Genomic DNA, 21,032 nt, shown 5'->3' with positions numbered 1-21,032 from the left:
GGTTCTCTGATAGAACTTACCAATTCATAAAAAGAACCGACTGATTCCTGATATTTTAGGGACATTAAGCCAACTCCTCCAATTCCAAATCATGATCAGCTAGTTTCGATCTGGATCTCCATTTTCTAAAATCCTTTGTAAACCAAAAACTCCCCATAAGGAACATAACGACAATTTCTAAGATTAAAATTTAGAGTGTTCCAGCTCATTGGTTTGGATTCCAACTTAGATAAGAATTGGGAGATTATATGGCAACTTGAACATGTTGGAAATGTAATAATCTGAAAGGGAAGGGATTGCTTATTATGAGACGATCTATCTTTCTTTTTGTAAGAGGTTACAATTATTTCTAACCATTAAATATTAAATTGGATGGCTGAGGGTTTATCACAAAGTTTGAGAAATGTTTTTGGAGCTTTGAGTTTGATCAATGACATTCTTGTAGCCACCAATTTGAAATCTAATGGATAAGTGTAATTGTAACTCTCTTTGTACCAAAAGTAAACTTTCTTCTTATTTATACCAAAAGTAAACTCTCTTTTTATACTTTTCCATCAGGAAAAGAGTAACCAAAATTTCCCCAGGCTCCCTTTGCATGTCAAAACCATGTGATGCTGCAAGTAGCACCCTAAACAAAAACTCATGATTTCACAAAGTTTATAAAAAAAAACTATACCAAGCCCCAACTACAAAATTGCTAAGGGCCAAGATGAACAATATACTAGCTAGGGCACTTGGGAGCATTTGCAGAGAGGCAAAGTAACCATAGCGCCACCATTTCTTCTTTCTTGAAGCTTTTTTATAATTGAAAGGTTTGTCATACTTCTCATTTCTTGCCTTGCGGCCTCCACATTCAATCACTAGATACATTTTCTACCTCATTTCCAGAATGCATTTCTTTCTGCAACCTCCACCACAGCCACAAGACTTGCATCAACCCACCATTGTCAATGTGAGAAAGGTATAAGCTGCCTATGGTAGTTAGATATGGCGAGACAAGCTTGAGAAGTACAAAAAATGAACCAACGACTATTAGTTGCTTCTGCCTTGACCCTCCCTGTGCCAACATTGAATTAGATTTAACATATTAGGAGGAAGCAGGTTGAGAGAGAAAATGACTAAACAGAAAGACAAAATTGAGAGACAAAGCAGGATGAAGTATATCAGAATTATTCACCTCTGAATTCTGGAACAATTCCAAAGATAATTCTTTGAGAAACTCGGCCAACACACCCAATGAACAGGCACACGGGGACAATCACCTCACAGTTTTTCAAGACAGAATAGTATGTATCAGATACAAAGCTCAAGATGAAAAAGATCATTAGAGAAGACTTCAATGCTTCCTTTCCAAGAGAAAGCAAGCGGAGAAAAACGATGCCTTCTGCTTTCTTCCATGGGAACTCTTTTACTGGTTTAGGAACAGCTTCCACGAATTTCCCTCTCAAGTTTTCCACATGTGTCTTGAAGTCCGATGATTCACCAAACTTATCTGCAGTGGATTGATTCACAAAACAGGGTCTTAACCATTGTTGGATCAGAGAATGAGAAGTTGGGATTTGGTGAACGAAGAGTGAAACAATCCTCTGCTTTTGCAATGGCTTTGCCTACAAGAGCAGCCATGCACGAATAAGTTAGCAGGAAAGAGTGTGTCAAGAGGCAACTGCATGACAGACAAAAATGCACATAGGAGATTACAAGAAGGGATGAAAATAATGCATCATTAAAGTAAATGGAGAAATATATTATGGCATAAAAAAATTGCAATAAAAGATTAACAACCTGACTACCAAGCCAAGAGGGTGAACACCAAAACTGCGTCTGCCTAGCTGGACTAGGATCTCTCGTATCAGAAAACGAAGTATGAACTAAAGGTTGATTTCTAGTGTTGATGTCATTCCACTGTCAATACTTTCTTATGGTTAACATAACATGAACTCTGTTAAAGGCAAGAAGACCGTGGAAAGAGTTCATTCCTTGTTAACAGAAAGAAAGTTGGCCTTACCTTTATTTCAAAATTTACAGTCAATATAATAAATTATTTTAAAAAACCAGATTTAAGATGGCAGAGGATACTGTTTCAGAAATTTCTGTAGATAATAATCCGTCGTCTAGTATAAATTTTCGTCCTATATTTTCAAAACAAGATCATCTTTTTGAAATAACATATACCCAAGAAAAGTTTTCTGAAACCAGTTCTCAGTTAATTAATCCTTATCATGTTTATGATAAATATAGCTTAAATTGGACCAAAAGAATCAAAAAGCTGTGTGGAAAAAAGAACCCTGAAGCTATTAAGGAATATGTTCAAGCCTCTTCTTTTGACCAACACCAAATACCTGCTACCCAAGCTGAACAATATATTACCATTACCTTACCCAGTAACCTATTTCCCCAATGGCTAAAAGAAGGTTATACCCACATTCACTTTGGAGCCATAAAACTAGCCTTGACTTTTCATAGGAGGAAAGGAATGGAAGCTGTTTCCCGAATTGCTTTGTTAGATTCCAGATTTTTAGAATACCAACATGCATGTATTGGAACTGTGCAAACAACCTTAAATTCAGGAACCATATTTGTTATCTTTTTCCCAAATTTTAATATCTCAATTAAAGACCCTCATTTGAGTTTTGCCTTTAAAGTCCAGTTACAGATCACAGGAACCAAACATACTGAAACAGCCACTGTAGCTACACTCCATTATCAAATGGTGTATACATTACAGAACCATGCTTTTGATATAGTTACCCTTTTACCCCCTGAACAAGAAAATACAACCTTGTTTATCAAAGTTGATAATAATTCCCAACCTGTCTGTCATTATATTCCTAGACAAATATCTCGAGAAAGGTTGCTTGAAATGATTCCGTCTACATGGGTCACAAAATATGAAACTTTTCAAAATCAAAGTCAACCAGTAATGCAATCTGATTCCAGAATGACAAGAATGCCTGATGAAACCGTACAAATAAGTTTTCAGACCTCAAAAGTCATTGAGAACCAGACTAGAGAAATATTTCCTACTCAATTCCAAGGATTGCTTGAGAAAGTTCCAGTAGTTGCTTTTGATAAAACAAGAAAGCCAATTTATGAACAGAAGACTTCTGATGGACATAATTGGTTTGACTCCTATAATTGCTCTACTTGTCTTGAAGATGATTTGGATGATTTGCCAAAAAGAAAAAAAAGAAGAAAAACTCATCTCAACGAAACTTTCATCAGAGATACATAGAAGGTGATCCATCTGTTTGATTACTTGGAGAGAGTTCAGGAAAATGGGATTATTATGTGACTTATGGTTGTCCAAAATCCAAACACATTGATTCAGAAATCATCTCTACAAGATGGGATGATAAAAAGGATCTAGAAAGAAATCATATTCCATAATGCCTAGCCTTTAATCCTCAAAGTTCAACCAATGCCTCAAATTTTCCTCCATTACATGATTACGAAAAACTTCAAGAAAATGAAAAACATATATGGAAGATAAAGAATCCCAATACTAAAGATGTTACTGGAGCACAAAAGTCTATTTCTCTAGCTGAAACCAGCCTGAATTGGCAAGCTGAAAATGCTAAGTCTCAAAATTTAGCATTACTTCAAATAGCAGAAAAACAAAACATTATGTCTTCTCAGTTGCAGGGATTATCTGGCATAATTGTTCAATTAAAAGAAAAAATTCAATTGTTGCATGAAGAATTGATGCAAATTTTGTATACAGTGAAATATATTCATGAATAGTCCTATTTGCTGAGCCAGAAAGGAAAAGAAAAAGCTTTTTTGGAAAAACAGTAGCAAAGCCTTGAAAGAGATCTTTGGATGAAATCCCAATATCTTCAGTACCAGTACCAGTCCCAATTCCAACCCTTGTTAGCAAATCCATATACCCAGAATTACCCTACATTAAGAAATCATGATCCCTTTCCACCCACAAGAACCTTTTACCCGCCTACTGGTTTAATTCCTCCCAGACATTATGGTTTTAGGGCATTAAGTTCTTTTGAAGAAGAAAGACGTTTTCCTGAAGAATTGTTCTTTCCACAATTAAGAAAAAAAACCAAATGTATCAATACCCAGTTCATCCCAACATCCAATTCCCAGACCTCCAACTACTTTACCACCAACAACAGTTCAACCTCCTACTGATCCCAATTACCAAAATATGAGACCCAAATGTTTGAGAAATCTGATACTGAATCAGAAGTTGTAGCCTCTTCTGTTCCAGCGCAAACACATATCCCCTCTGAACCCTTGAATAATATGAGTTCATTTCTCAAAAATTTGAATAAACAGCCTGAAGTTAGTCTTCAATCTGAAACTCAATCTTCAGATGATATGTCTGATACATCTGGAACATTTATTGAAGATAAATCTTCTTCTTCCATGGATTCAGAATCTTTATTGATGATGAACCCTCCTGAACCTCCTCATGAACCTGACCCAGTAATGAAAGAATTCTTCCAAACCCACAATTACTTAGATGGGCAAGTTGGTTTTCTCAATGGAATTATGAGTATAAACATATTTCTAGAAAGAAAAATATCTTAGCGGATATGTTTTCTCGGAAGAAATTTTCAGAAGAAACCGTTCTTCAAGTTGTCCCTTTTATAGGAGTAATAATCAAAATTGATGATGAATCAAAAGATGTTTCTGATGAAATATTTGACATCATTCTCACCAAGACAATGGAAGCAAGAAAAGAGATTATGCAACAAAAGATGCATGAAATATTAATAAAAAATCATGGAGATTGTTTTCAAGGAATTCGATGCCATCATATATATCCATTTTTATCCTTATTTCGGACTAGACATTATTATAACATACCTAGAGAAGCTCTTTGTTTCTTCTGGTATCTTACCCAAAACCACCATATTTGTTTCAATTTCCATGTTAGAAAATTATTATTTTATCTCAGACACTGTCATTTCCTACAATGGAACAATTACATCCATCCCAATCCCAGAGCTTTCAACTTTTACAAATTTCCTTTGAAGCATTACCATTATAATAAATGGATAGAATCCTTTGGTTATCCACACCGACCCTTTATCAGTATAGCCTTCCACCTAGACCTTAGGCCACAAATTTATCCTGAACATACCTTTTTTACCCAACACCCCCATATCCAGACCATTGGATGGTATGATTCTAATCTCTTGAATTTTTGGATATTTCAAACAGAGCTATGGAAGGAATTAAAAATCCTCATGTGCTACATTAACAGAATCCAGCCAGTATGGATTCCTTTGGATGTCTATACAGGAACAACAATATGAAATGATGAGACTCCCCGAGGAGCTGCACTGCTACACCAACTGCATATATGGCTCACTGATCACCCTCCTTTTGCTGAAGCACCAACAGATAGCTCCAGTGATGATACCTACATTGGACCCTCATATAGCCCGTCCAACCATTCTTCACCAAGTTATAATTCTGATGGCTTACCCTTAGATTATGACACGGATTAAAGAATGGAATCACTGTTCAAGTTGAGGACGAATCATTGTTCATCGACTTTTTACTATTCATGCTTTTTACTATTCATGTCGGCCACCTGTCTACTGTTCATCATCAAGGGAAAACACAGACTCTAGATCATCATCAATTTCTTCATCTAAAACTTGTGACAGCAGGTGTATGATCTTTTTTTTCTTTTTCTGATTTGGGCAGTTTCTGGCAAAATGCCATTTTTTTGCACAGACAACATTTATCTCCTCTCTTGTGCCTGGAACCTCGAAATCTTGAGCTTCGAAGATATTTGAACTTTTTAAACTTCTTTTTTCTTTTTTGTTCAAACTTGTTGTTGCTTTTCATATTAGGTAGACATACACACTGTTTTTCTAGATCACATTTAATCTTGAGATCTGGTTTATCACAAGATTTTCCCAATAAATGCTTGTTTTTTCCATTTGTTTCACAAATTCAACTTGATTGCAAAGTCTTTCCAAAGCATGGAGAACAAATTGATACAATTCACCAAAACTAGTGTTTTGAATAGTAAGTCCTTGATTTTTCATTGTTTTTGTTGCTTCTTTACCAAGAGTAGGAGGTATGGATTCAAGAAAAAATTGTTTTAAATTTACATCATCAATTCCTCCCATCTTATGATATCTTTTATTCATCTCTGAAAAATATTTTTCAAGATCTTGTCTATTGAAAGAACAACATTTGTGCTGAAAAAATTCTTTTCTTACAGCAATTTGCTCATGTTTCACCGGGCCTGAGAATTCAGAGACTGAATAATTAAGAAATTCAACAATGGACTAACTATTTCTTAACTATGTTTGCCTGTATTCTCCAAGACTTATATACCAATCAAAAAGGCGTCCTCTTAGCTTAACAATAACTTTAGAAATTGTACTGGCTAATGTATTTGCTGGATTAAGCATTTCTGAGTGCATCCATCCTCGAATCTCTCTGAATATGTCATTCCATCGTGATGGTGGAATGTCATCAATTGTATACATGCTTACTCAGGAATTTGTGGCAAAGGATACCAAAAGCCACAATAATGATGATAATTCTAGCCTAGATCCTGTAGAACAAAAGAAAATGAAAGAGAATAGCAGCTGTCTTATAAGGCCAATCACAGTTGAAGATGCAAGCATCAAGTAGTCCTGATCATCAACAATGATACCGGGGTAGACAATCCATTTAACTCGTTTTTCCAAGTGCATGTGATAGAAGATGACCCACACACGTGGGATGATGAATAAAACTCGCAAGGGATTCGAGATGAACCCGAGCATAAGCTCAAACAAGGTTTTGAAACTAGTGGTTCCTAGAATCAAGGTGACAAGGGTAGATCAGGGATGATCATTCAAAAGGAAACAAATGAACAAATTTTTCAAGAAAACTAATCACCCCAAGAACCAGAATCAACAAGGGAAGATGACCTATGAAACGTTCCAATGGGACCTCCTGAGCTACCTTCACAAGATTTCCTAGATGATCCACCCATTTGGAATAGAGAGTTAGATATTAAAAATCAAACCTTGTTACCTCCTCAAGAGGGTGGGTGTAAGGTCCAGGACTTTTTTGGTCGTTGATCTTGTTTACATCTTGAATCGTTTTTGATTAATGCTAATTTCAATGTTCTTTTGGATTTGTTGTACAACCTTTGTATGGTGTTTTGAGTGATATTGTATTATTGTAGGGATCACTATTTGAACGCATATTTCAGCACCTTGGTCCCTGATAGGAAGCAGGTCAATAAAGCCTACAAAATAGTGGAAATTTTGACATCCTCATAATTGCCTCAGAGTTGGTCAGGATCTTCATCAGCACTTCAAAAGACCACCGGCCAAGTGTTATCGCGATCTGACATGTCTAAAGCAGTGAACACAAAGAAACAATTTCAGCGAAATCGGTCTCTAGCACCTTGAAATGGTCCCCGTAACTAGAGATATACTTTTGGTGTGTCAATTAGTTGTGAGACCACCGCCATTAGATCCGGCATGATCGAAAACCCCTATGGATCAAGTTTCAGCTTAAGCGGGCACTCCAAGACAAAGTTATGCGTAAAATACCGAAAATGGTTAGGCAGCACACTTCCCGTGTGGCCACCCTGCATTAAAACACCATTAAAGGTGACCGTTTTTACAGTCATGGGCAGTCACTTTCGTGGCCTATATCTAACTCCTTCCAAGTCGGATCGCTCCCAAATTTGGTGAACGTGTTTGTCTCATCAAGATGAACAATTCGATATGTGGTACGCCCTGCGACGACGCCGAGCAGAGAGAAAAACTAGAAGAAAGTTGTTGATCCTTGAAGAAAGTTGCAAAAAGTTCAGCAGCAACACGTCTCGTTCTAACAGCCAGATCACGAAGCTCACATACCCGATCGGCACGAAACCAGTTGCATTATGTGCGTGAGGTCTGAGGCTATCTCTTGTCTGAACCTTGTATACGATGAACGATTGGATTTCACACACGAAGGCATCAAAGATGCTGTAAATTTCGGCCACCGGATTTCAACATTTTGGCCAACAACTCAAGATGACAAAATCTTCATCCGAACACGAAATCAAACTATGTTTGTTGCAACATGATCGTGACGGCATGCTCTATGTGATTCAGCAAAGAAATCACGAAGAAACATTAAGGAACAAGCACACAATCGATTCGAAGTTTCCAAGATTCATTCAAAATTCGTCCCATGATCATGGCTCAAAAACATGATTCATGGCTCGAAGTTGGTAAAATGATCACCATGTCGAGCCCTTTAAGAAAACAATAATCTTTCGATGAAACAGGTATCAGAGCAACCCCCGGTCAATCATGAAAGATCACGCAAGTTCACTGGCAGTAGCCAAGACTGTTATAAAATTCCACACATTATTAGGCAGGGGCAAAACAGTCATTTTGCACCCATTTTTAAAATTTCTTTTAATTTATACACCCACGTTTTAGCCCAGTTCTATATAAACAAGCAATGCCTCATTGTACAAAGGCCAGATTCATTTTTCTTGGATCAATCAATAAAGTTCTGAATTTTTCTTAAGCTTGTGGATACGTCTTGGAGAGAGAGAGAGAGGAGAGAGAAGAAAAGGGCCGATACTCTTCGAGAAGGTAACTTTCTCTCTTCTTCTCGTCTTTATCTCTTTCTCTCTCTTCTTCTCTTCTCATCTCTATCTCTCTCTTTCTCTCTCTTCTTCTCATCTCTTTCTCTTTCTCTCTCTTTGTCTCATCTTTATCTATCTCTTTCTCTCTTCTTCTCATCTTTATCTCTTTCTCTCTCTTCTTCTCATATTTATCTCTTTCTCTCTCTTCTTTTCATCTTTATCTCTTTCTCTCTCTTCTTCTCATCTTTATCTCTCTTCGTCTCATCTCTCTCTCCCTCCATTCTTCCTCTAATACAGTTGGTGAAGCGTAGCACCGGCTGGATTTCTCTCTCTCATTCTCTTTTGTCACAGTCGTCGAAGATTAACGTCGGCTGGATTTATCTCTCTTTCTCTTTTGTCACAGTCGATGAAGCCTAGCGTTGACTCGATTTCTCTCTCTCTTTCTCTTATGTCACAACCGGCACAAGCCTAGCGCTAACTGGATTTCTCTCTCTCTCTTCTATCACAACCAGAGCAGGCCTAGCGTCGGCTCGATTTCACTCGCTTTCTTCTCTTCCATTGCAACCAACGCAAGCCTAACGTCGGCTTGATTTCTCTCTCTTTCTTCTCTTCCATCACAACCGGCTCAAGCCTAGCATCGGCTGGGTTTCTCTCCTTTTTTCTGTTCTGACACAATCGATGAACCCTAGCGCCAACTGCATCTCCTCTCTCGTCTCTGTCTAATACAGTCGACGAAGCCTATCGCCGATTGTGCCTTCTCTTCCTTCTCTGTTTAACAAAGTCGTCAAAGCCTAACGTTGACTGTGTTTTCTCTCTCTTCTTCTGACAAAGCAAGTGAAGCATAGCACCGACTATGTTTTTTCTCTCTTCCTTTTAACACAATCAGCAATACCTAGTGCCATCGACTGGATCTTCTCTCTCTTCTTCTGAGACAGTCCGTGAAGCTTAACATCGATTGCGTTTTCTCTCTCTTCTTCTGACATAGTCAATGAAGCCTAGCACCGACTGTGTTTTCTCTCTCTTCCTTTTAACACAATCGGTAATGCTTAGTGCCGACTGCGTCCTTTTCCCCCCTCTCCTTTATTCTCTTGTCTCTCACGCTTTTCTCTTCCTTTCTTCCCCCTCCTTCCTTCTGTTCCCTTCTTCTCTTATTTCATTTCTTATTCTTTCCTTATGACCTTCATTCTGTTATTCTTTCATTCGATTAAGAGGGATCGAGGTTAGCCTCTCATGATAGTCCTCTCGTCTAGCCGTAATGTTGTTGTGCCAAGATTACTTGGCCTGCTTTATTGCCACAATAGACTAACCATCATGCCTAGCTAGTCGGTATTGGTAATGACATCTAGTAGTAATCTTGTGAGCCGGTCTGAGTTACCGAGCCCGTTTTGCTACCACATCAAGCCAATTATTTACCAGCTTAGTCACTGCTCTGATCTTCCCTCTCAGTCAAATTCTTCTCTCCCCCATCTTTCTTCTCTTATTCTTTTGAATGCGCATGCTTGTGTACGTTCACCAAATAGGAAAAGGGTGAGGTGTGACCCACCTGTCTTATAACCTTTGCCATATTGTGTGATTACAGAAAACAGAAGAATACAAGCCAAGGGAGGCGATTCCAAACCAATTTTATTACTGGGGGGCTTTTTTCATGATTTAAGAGGGTGCCCACGTGAGCCAGCCCAAGTAAGTCTAAAACCCACCTAAAATTCCTCTCTCACCAGTTGATAACACCTCCCGCCGTTTTCGAACGAGGTTCTCGAGAGAGAGAGATCACAAAAATGTCCCGGATCTTCCCTTGAAACTCGAGATGCGTGCCGCCCGATCGTCAAAAGATCCAGAGGGCGAGATCGAGGCACCTAACTAGCTTGGTGACTTCACTGGGGACATACTACCCCTTAGTTGGATTGTTCTTGTTTAGCTAGTTTCTTCTTTCATTATCTGCTTTCATTATCTTTTCACATTTTATTAATGGCTAGCAGGTTCCGTAACCCATTAATCGGATCGAGGATTTTCTTATCCCCGCATTCGAGAGTCTCCTTAGGGAACAAGTTCCTTCAACTTTGTTCCCAACATCCTCTTGAGAAAATGCCCCTTGTCTAGTCCCCAAGTCTTAACCTGGACTGGTGTGAGGCAGAACTTAAAGGTCCCTCACTCCCCATCTCCTCGCTTAGGTGGAAACTCCACCAAGGCACCCTGCATCGGCAGTACTTCTGTTGCCTCACACAGCATGCACCTAGCCACTGGCGAGTCACTTGCCGGTCGTGTTCCTAAGGTATGCCGGAACGCTGCCTAGTTCCTTTCTCCAAAAGGCAAACAAGTTACCATTGCTTTTGAGGGTCGCTACAAGGCTACCTGCCACATTTCTGCACCACTGGTCTCTATACCTAGAGGCTCAACACATCCAGGAGGAAACGTCACGGTCTCCACCCCTCACACACACCACAAGGCTAGTCGGTCACCCACTCGAGCCACACCTCGGGGCAACCCTTGTGCTACCTCTAGTCAGCAGCCTTTAGATGAATCACCATAGGTAGGGACAGGTTGGGGTTCTTGTTGTCAGGAGGTCTGAGATCTTCTTCAATTACTGGGTCAAGTTCATGAGGAGGTTCAGGAGGGTTCATCATCAATAAAGATTCTGAATCCACGGAAGAAGAAGATTTATCATCAATAAATGTTTCAGATGTATCAGACATATCATCTGAAGATTGAGTTTCAGATTGAAGATTAACTTCAGACTGTTTTGTCAAATTTTTTAGAAATGAACTCATATTATTCAAAGGTTCAGAGGAGATATGTGTTAGCGCTGGAACAGAAGAGGCTACAACGTCTGATTCAGTATCAGATTTCTCAAACATTTGGGTCTCATATTTTGGTAATTGGGGATCAGTAGGAGGTTGAACTATTGTTGGTGGTAAAGTAGTTGGAGGTCTGGGAATTGGATGGTGGGATGAACTGGGTATTGATACATGTGGTTTTTTTCTTAATTGGGCAAAGAACATTTCTTTAGGAAAACGTTATTCTTCTTCAAAAGAACTTAATGCCCTAAACCATAATGTCTGGGAGGAATTAAACCAGTAGGCAGGTAAAGGGTTCTTGTGGGTGGAAAGGGATCAAGATTTCTTAATGTAGGGTAATTCTGGGTATATGGATTTGCTAACAAGGGTTGGAATTGGGATTGGTACTGGTGCTGAGGATATTGGGATTTCATCCAAAGATATCTTTCAGGCTTTGCAACTGTTTTTCCAAAAAAGCTTTTTCCTTTCTTTTCTGGCTCAGCAAATGAGACTGTTCATGAATATCTTTCACTATATACAAAATTTGCGTCAATTCTTCATGCAACAATTGAATTTTTTCTTTTAATTGAACAATTATGCCAGATAATCCCTGCAACTGAGAAGACATAATGTTTTGTTTATCTTCTATTCGAAGTAATGCTAAATTCTGAGACTTGGCATTTTCAGCTTGCCAATTCAGGCTGGCTTCAGCTGGAGAAATGGACTTTTGTGCTCCAGTAACATCTCTGGTATTGGGATTCTTTATCTTCCATACATGTTTTTCATTTTCTTGAAGTTTTTCATAATCATGTACTGGAGGAAAATTTGAAGCATAGCTTGAACTTTGAGGATCAAAGGCTAAGCATTCTGGAATATGATCTCTTTCTGGATCGCTTTTATCATCCCATCCTGTAGAGACGATTTCTGAATCAGTGTGTTTGGATTTTGGACAACCATAAGTCACATAATAATCCCATTTTCATGAACTCTCTCCAAGTAATCCAACAGATGGATCACCTTCTATGTATCTCTAATGAAGGTTTTGTCGAGATGAGTTTTTCTTTTTGGCAAATCATCCAAATCATCTTCATGACAAGTAGAGCAATTACAGGAGTCAAACCAATTATGTCCATCAGAAGTCCTTTGTTCATAAATTGGCTTTCCTGTTTTATCAAAAGCAACTATTGGAACTTTCTCAAGCAATTTTTGGAATTGAGTAGGAAATATTTCTCTAGTCTGATTCTCAATGACTTTTGAGGTCTGAAAACTTATCTATACGGTTCCATCAGGCATTCTTGTCATTTTGGAATCAGATTGCATTACTAATTGACTTTGATTTTGAAAAGTTTCATAATTTGTGACCCATGTAGATAGAATCAATTTAAGCAACCATTCTCGAGATATTTGTCTCAGAATATAATGACAGACAGGTTGGGAATTATTATCAACTTTGATAAACAAGGCTGTATTTTCTTATTCAGGGGGTAAAAGGGTAACTATATCAAAAGCATGGTTCTGTAATCTATACACCATTTGATAATGGAGTGTAGCTACAGTGGCTGTTTCAATTTGTTTGGTTCATATGATCTGTAACTGGACTTTAAAGGTAAAACTCAAATGAGAGTCTTTAATTGAGATATTAAAATTTGGGAAAAAGGTAACAAATATGGTTCTTGCATTTAAGGTTGTTTGCACATTTCCAATACATGTATGTTGGTATTCTAAAAATCTGGAATCTATCAAAGCAATTCGGGAAACAGCTTCCATACCTTTCCTTCCATGAAAAGTCAAGGATAGTTTTATAGCTCCAAAGTGAATGTGGGTATAACCTTCTTTTAGCCATTGGGGAAATAGGTTACTTGGTAAGGTAATGGTAATGTATTGTTCAGCTTGGGTAGCAGGTATTTGGTGTTGGTCAAAAGACGAGGCTTGAACATATTCCTTAATAGCTTCAAGGTTCTTTTTTCCACACAGCTTTTTGATTCTTTTGGTCCAATTTAAGTTAGATTTATCATAAACTTGATAAGGATTAATTAACTGAAAACTCGTTTCAGAAAACGTTTCCAGGGTATATGTTATTTCAAAAAGATGATCTTGTTTTGAAAACATAGGACGAAAGTTTGTACTAGACGACGAATTATTATCTACAGAAATTTCTGAAATAGTATCCTCTGCCATCTTAAATCTGGTTTTTTAAAATAATTTATTATATTGACAATAAATTTTGAAATAAAAGTAAGGCAAACTTTCTTTCTGTTAACAAGGTATGAGCTCCTTCTAGAGCCTTCATGCCTTTAACAGAGTTCCTGTTATGTTAACCATAAGAAAGTATTGACAGTGGAATGACATCAACACTAGAAATCAACCTTTAGTTCATACTTCGTTTTCTGATGTGAGAGATCCTAATCTAGCTAGGCAGACGCAGAACATACTAAGCACAGTATGAGCTCTAGATTAAACCCAGCCAATATAATAAACTTTACTTGATATAATCTCAGTTTAACATGGCACATGGCTCTGATACCATTATAGATGTGCATACACAGAAATACAAAAGAAAGATGTGCATATAAAGAAATACAAAAGAAGCACACCAAAGCAATAGATAAAATATAAACTCACAAGCAGAAGCATAAAGCTTACAAGCAGAAGCAGTAAGCACACCAAAGCAGAAAACTAGGCTATAAAGATTACAAGCAGAAGCAGGAAGCTTAAGCACACCAAAGCAGGAAACTAGGCTGAGAGGCTCTAAGCAGCACTCTGCCTTCACAAACAACCTAAGGGGGCCTTTATAGGCACCGGATTTGAAATCCGGACTTCAAACCATAATAATTTAAAAAGCTGGCCTGTACAGGTGGTCATTATGAACAGTAAAAAGTCGATGAACAGTAGACAGGTGGCCGACATGAATAGTAAAATGTCGATGAACAGTAGACAGGTGGCCGACATGAATAGTAAAAAGTCGATGAACAGTGATTCGTCCTCATCTTGAACAATGATTCGTCCTCATCTTGAACAGTGATTCCATTCTTTAATCCGTGTCATAATCTAAGGGTAAGTCATCAAAATTATAACCTGGTGAAGAATGGTTGGACGGGCTATGTGAGGGTCTAATGTAAGTATCATCACTGGAGCTATCTATTGGTGCTTCAGCAAGAGGAGGGTGATCAACAAGCCATATATGCAGTTGGTGTAGCAGTGCAGCACCTCAGGGAGTCTCATCATTCCATATTGTTGTTCCTATATAGACATCCAAAGGAATCCATTCTGGCTAGATTCTGTTAATGTAGCACATGAGGATTTTTAATTCTTTTCATAGCTCTGTTTGAAATATCCAAAAATTCAGGAGATTAGAATCATACCAGCCAATGGTCTGGATATGAGGGTGTTGGGTAAAAAAGGTATGTTCAGAATAAATTTGTGGCCTAAGGTCTAGGTGGAAGGCTATAATGATATAGGGTCGGTGTGGATAACCAAAGGATTCTATCTATTGATTATAAAGGTAATGCTTCAAAAGGAATTTGTAAAAGTTGAAAGCTCTAGGATTGGGATGGATGTAATTGTTCCATTGTAGGAAATGACAGTGTCTGAGATAGAATAATAATTTTTTAACATGGAAATTAAAACAAATATGGTGGTTTTGGGTAAGATACCAGAAAAAACAAAGAGCTTCTCTAAGTATGTTATAATAATGTCTGGTCAGAAATAAGGATAAAAATGGATATGTAGGATGGCATCGAATTCCTTGAAAACATTCTCCATGATTTCTGATTAATATTTCATGCATCTTTTGTTGGATAATCTCATTTCTTGCTTCCATTGTCTTGGTGAGAATGATGTCAAATATTTCATCAGGAACATCTTTTAATTCATCATCAATTCTGATTATTGCTCCTATAAAAGGGACAACTTGAAGAACGGTTTCTTCTGAAAATTTCTTCCGAGAAAACATATCCGCTAAGATATTTTTCTTTCCAGAAATATGTTTATACTCAAAATTCCATTGAGAAAACCAACTTGCCCATCTGAGTAATTGTGGGTTTGGAAGAATTTTATTTTTGAATTTGAGCATATTTGGAAAGGCTGACAAATCCATTTCTACAAGAAAAGTATATCCTATTAGATGAAATTGAAATTTTTCAATTCCTCTTTTTACTGCAAGGATTTCTTTAAAAGTAGAATGGTAATAAAGTTCAGATTCTTTGAATTTTCCACTTTTGTATCCGCAAATCATCCTTTCTTTTTCCTTTTCTTCAAGCAAAATACATGCCCAAAATTCATCTGAAGCATCTGTTTGTAAAATTCTTTTTCCTGTAGATGGGATTTTCAAAGATGGTAGATTTTGAGATATTCTTTTGAGTTCTAGAACACACTCAGTCTGATTTCTTGTCCATGGTGGTGCTTTTTTCTTTAGAAGAAGATAGAGTATACTAGTGAAGAGAGAAAGCTTAGGAATAAAAGGGGACATATAATATACAATTCCTAAGAATTGCTGAATTTGCTTTACAGAAGATAAAATATCTGGAAATTCTAACAAGTGTTTTGCTATATGAGGCTGGAGTTTATACATTCCATTATGGAAATGCATACCAAGAAAATCAATTTCCGTTTTAGCAAAGACACATTTCTTTTCAGAGAGCATAATACCATATTTACAACAGAGGGAATGGAATTTTTCTAACAGAAGAATATGACTATTAAGATCAGGAGACAAGAGGAATATGTCATCTATATATATCAGTGCCTGTGTTGAGATTGGTTCAAAAATGTTACTCAAGACTTTTTGAAAATATGTGGGTGCATTTTTCAAACCAAAAGGCATGACTGTCCATTGAAAATGGTAATTTGGTAAACAAAAAGCTGTTTTAGGACGGTCATCTGGGTGAATTCCTATCTGCCAAAATCCTGACTTTAAATCAAATTTTGAAAATATATGTGCGTTAGTAATCTGAGAAAATAGTGCAATTTGATTTGGCAAAGGGAATTTATCATCTGCAAGGAAAGTATTCAAGGGTTGGTAATTGATAACTAACCTGAGTTTTCCTCGAATTTGTTCTGCTCTTTTATTTACATAAAAAGCTTCACAAGCCCAAGGAGAACTGGTAGGCTCAATTAACTATTCCTTTATCAAATCTTGTACTTCTAGCTTGACTTGTGCCAAAAGATCTGGATTTAAACCTTTGTGAGAAGCCTTTGTGGGATTTATGTTCTCATTTTTCTTGAAAGGTAGTTTAACATAAAAATTCTAGTTTCTCCAAAGTGGGTTGGTACATTTTTTGAGAAACTCAGAGTGGGAATTGGCACAGCAATCTGACACAATTTTCTGTCGAATGGTTTTCAGGGAATAGGGTTGATCTATACAAGCTATCCAGGGTAAGGTTAGGTTCCTATAATGTAATCCTTTGGAAGTCCATTGAAGTTTTACTTGATGTAAAACATCAAATCCAAGTAAAAGTTCTTTATTGGGTAAATAGGATCCTAAGAGTTTATGTTGGATAACTAGTTGTGGAAAAAGTTTTATCAAAATGGGTTTGCTAATCTGATTTATGGTAAATTTCTCTCCATTAGTAGCTCGAAAAGTTTGGTTACATGTTTCCCAAAATTGTTTTCGTAGTAAATCAGGTTTTAAGATACTAGTTCATGCTCCTGTATCAAAAAATGCTGGTATGGTTAAAGGTTTGGAATAGTGTTCTTAGAGTATCTGAACAAGGGCTATTGGAGTGGGCTGGAGGGATAAACTGTTTATGTCAGAAATATTTTCCTGTGGAGACAATATCTCTGAGACTTGTGTGTTGCTTATCTCATTTACCTCATTGCCTTCAGAGTATGCAATAGATAACAATGTCTCTAGACTTTGTTCATCATCAAGAGAAAACACAGACTCTAGATCATCATCAATTTCTTCATCTAAAACTTGTGACAGCAGATGTATGATCTTTTTTTTCTTGTTCTGATTTGGGCAGTTTCTGGCAAAATGCCATTTTTTTCACAGACATAACATTTATCTCCTTTATTGTGCCTGAAACCTCGAAATCTTGACCTTCAAAGATATTTGAACTTTTTAAACTTCTTCTTTTTTCTTTTTTGTTCAAACTTCTTGTTGCTTTTCATAGCAGGTGGACATACACTGTTTTTCTGGATCACATTTAATCTTGAGATATGGTTTATCACAAGATTTTCTTAATAAATGCTTATTTTTTTTCATTTGTTTCACAAATTCAACTTGATTGCACAGTCTTTCCAAAGCATGGAGAAAAAATTGATATAATTCACCAAAACTGGTGTTTTGAATAGTAAGTCCTTGATTTTCCATTGTTTTTATTGCTTCTTTACCAAGAGTAGGAGGTATGGATTCAAGATAAAATTGTTTTAAATTTACTTTATCAATTCCTCCTATCTTATGATATCTTTTACTCAGCTCTGAAAAATGTTTTTCAAGATCTTGTCTCTTGAAAGAACAACATTTGAGCAAAAAAAATTCTTCTCTTGCAGCAATTTGTTCATGTTTCACCGGGCCTGAGAATTCAGAGACTAAATAATTAAGAAATTCAACAATGGACTGACTATTTCTGGTCATTTTCCAGAATAAAAACAACTAATTAAGTATGCTTTTTGTCACATATTTAGAAAGGACTAAAAGCATGGCAAATAGTCATCCAAATTAATGTTATACATTTTAGTAGTTCCAATAAAAATAGTGTGTTCTGGAAATTTCAATAAACAGGCAGGCATATTCAAGAACCTGAACAAAGGGATTGGGGCTAATTAAGACAACTTAGGATAGACATGCTCTCATTTTTCCTATTGAAGGTTGAAAATAAAGAGGGAAAAAGGAACATGTGTTTCTTAAGGAGGGTCTAAGAAACTATATCTCAAGTAATGATGAGTATAACTAGAGCCCCAGATATAAACATTTAACCTAGAAGATAAAATATTGTAGTTAGAAGTAGATAGAAGTTTGTCTTACAATATATTAGAGTACACTAAAAGAAAAATATACAAATAAGATGAAGAAGTCTGCCTTACACTACATTAGGGTACACTAAAAGAGAAAACAAACTACATAAAAGATACAAATAAGATTATCAGCAAATGACAAAGAAGGACTGTTGTAACAATGAAAAATGAAATACAACAGCATGAACATAGATCTGTCAGGCAAGCAATTATACAGTAAAATTCATTCGGGAATCCAGTTTTAGCATTACCTATTTATATGACCATTCAATGTATCATCTAATGCTAAAAGCATGTAGTTAAACGAAGAAGCTCAAATAATGTTCTAAACATACAGTGCCCAGGTATATGGGATCCTGTGAAAAGTCAAGTTCTGAAATTTCTTACAGGTGAAAAGATCTGAAACATTAATACTGTTTTAAAATCATAATCTGAAAGAATTAAGAATGGTAAGGTCCTAGCTTCCAAGCCAAAACCAAGTTGTTAAAAAAGCATCAGCAACTAGGAAAATTAGCCTGCTCCATTCAAAATTAGAATTGTCCATCAAAAAGAAAGTTTGGCAACAAGAAAAATATACTCTGTCAAACATTTTACCTAATGCTTGCATGTCAGTATCAGCTAAGCTATTCAGTGCTAAAGTAAACAAAATTCCCGGTCCTCGACATGAAGTCACTCAAGGTTACATATGCCTTGGAATATCACAAGAGATAAGGCTAGGGAACTTGTTCCAAGAAATCAAAGGAAGCTTACACAAAACAACTACGATAAGCATCAGGGATTCAATTTCAAAATTTACTATTAATGTAGGCTTTGCAATCATTCACGGAGAAAAATGAGCTGGTTAGATAAATTGTGTTCATGAGCCAACTAAGACTGGATCGGCTAGCACAACGCATATGAAACCAGACGAGCTCTAAACACAATCGCTGATTCTCTCAGTCAATGTGAGATCATGGGTCATCAATTCTCTCCCTTTGAATACAAAATGATATTTTCACAGGTCTTACCATGGCAATGCTAAAAGCGAAGAGTGGGCATTTTCTATGGAACATTTTGTTTAACATCATGCTCACTGTGACACATTACTGTGTTTAATTATAGTTTTCTTGATTCTATTTCTTAACTTCAAAATTGCCAACATCATTCTCCCTTGAGTGGAAGGGAGCAATGAAATGACCAAATGTATCTTCATGGAAAATGAAGATGCTATCTTCATCTGAGCATCAGCAGAAAAGGCCAAAGTAGCTTTGCTCCACAAGAGATGGATGTTCATAGGTGTGGTACTCCATGTTTCAGCCTGATAATCAAATATCTCAAAGCAAATTATCGAACTTCAAATAACCTGGATCACAGTAAGTGGCATCCACCTGCATGCCTGGTACCATGAAGTTTTTCAAAAGGTGGGTGATGCTTGTGGGAGATTAATACAGTTGGATTGGAGCTCAATATCTGGTAGAAGTGACAAATACATTCGATTAAAATAGAAACGCATCACACTATGTAGTACCCAGAAACATCACAGCATTAGTAGGGGACAGGCTTTCAATTTGCATATCCAATGAAAAACTGAGAAAGAAAAAGTGGGAGTAAACCCTAGGAATCAGAACCGCACCTTGCCTAACCTCCAAACATAGCCAGATTCGCAATTCCGAAAAGAGTGCACCCAATACCAAAACTGAAACCCGAAACCCAAACCATAGAGCTTGGAGTGCTTTCAAATTGACCAATTCGACAATTTCCATATCCAAGTGCTGTGCTGAGATATTAATGAACAAACTAACTTCTAAAATAACCCAACATTCTTCTTATTGATAAACCGAAGGAATGTAAAAGAAGAGAGACCATAACCAAAACCCATGAAGAAAGTGGAAAGAAAAGAACTAAATTTTCTATTGCTTTCAAAACTTAGCATGCTATTTTCAGTTTCACTTGCAGAGAAAGTTTGATATGTACTATATACAACATGGTGAAAAAAATGGTGGAAGAAATAAAAGAAGAACAGTAGCACAGAGAGAGAGAGAGAGAGAGAGAGAGAGAGAGAGAGAGAGAGTTAAACCTGGAAAAAATTGGAAGAAGAAGGAGAATGGTGAAAAGAAGCAAAGGTTGCCAGGTTGAAGTGATTCTTTGGGAAGAGTTGAATGGAAGTTGTGGTGCTTAGAGACACCTTCATGACGATGGTCGGCCACCAAGTCTTTGTCTATTCGTCCTGACTCCGCCCTCGCTGTCCTTCTATTGATCCTCTCCCTCTCTCTCTCTCTAGAGGGTACCATTATTTACCTCGTGGCCAGAATGTTATCAGCAGGTGTGGCAATGGATAGGTAGCCCGGATCGGCCCCACGCGAGCTGGAAAAATTACGGCCTGCACTACAGTGCCCTAGTGCCAAGCAACCACGGACCAAAGTGTACAGGGTTGGGGCGGTTTGGGCCAGGACCCACTTTTCTGCTTTTTTTTCTTTTATTTATTTATTTATTTTTACTTCATGGTGCGGTTTAGGTTGCAATTTTAAACAATTAAATTAAGGCTCACTTTAGAATTTTATCATAATGTGTAAGTTTGGTGTAAAAAAACTCTTAAGGATGGCTTGAGATTCTATTTTCATCTATGATTATAAATTTTGAAACACATGAAAATCATAAAAATAGACTGTCTAGATAATGTGTTGCAAGATACACTATTTTGGGACTCGAAATCTATTGTTCTTTTCGTATTCATGCATCTCCATGTCGCGATGATC

The 21,032-nt window shown here is 37.1% G+C and overlaps 1 protein-coding gene across 6 annotated transcripts; it reads right to left on the bottom strand.

The window, feature by feature from the left end:
• Window positions 1-488: 488 nt before the first annotated feature.
• LOC18445566 (uncharacterized) lies at window positions 489-20,703 on the bottom strand. 6 transcript variants are annotated; one of them, XM_088854332.1, is made up of 5 exons: window positions 20,354-20,548; window positions 19,910-20,053; window positions 19,665-19,746; window positions 1,178-1,607; window positions 489-1,057 (listed from the first exon to the last, which is right to left on the bottom strand). In XM_088854332.1, the coding sequence occupies exons 3-5, from the start codon at window positions 19,680-19,682 to the stop codon at window positions 948-950; spliced, it is 558 nt and encodes a 185-aa protein (XP_088710458.1). In that variant the 5' UTR covers window positions 19,683-19,746; window positions 19,910-20,053; window positions 20,354-20,548; the 3' UTR covers window positions 489-947. The 6 variants fall into 6 exon arrangements, with proteins under 6 accessions (XP_088710458.1, XP_088710457.1, XP_088710459.1 ...); XM_088854331.1 differs by having other exon boundaries at window positions 19,640-19,746; window positions 20,354-20,524; XM_088854333.1 differs by having other exon boundaries at window positions 19,910-20,048; window positions 20,354-20,504.
• Window positions 20,704-21,032: the final 329 nt, after the last annotated feature.

Source organism: Amborella trichopoda, chromosome 12 (assembly GCF_054954075.1).
Source record: "Amborella trichopoda isolate Santa Cruz 75 chromosome 12, AtrichopodaSantaCruz75HAP2 v2.0, whole genome shotgun sequence".
Taxonomy (NCBI): domain Eukaryota; kingdom Viridiplantae; phylum Streptophyta; class Magnoliopsida; order Amborellales; family Amborellaceae; genus Amborella; species Amborella trichopoda.
Note: the sequence above shows the minus strand (reverse complement) of the source record. Positions and strands in the feature narration are given on the sequence as shown.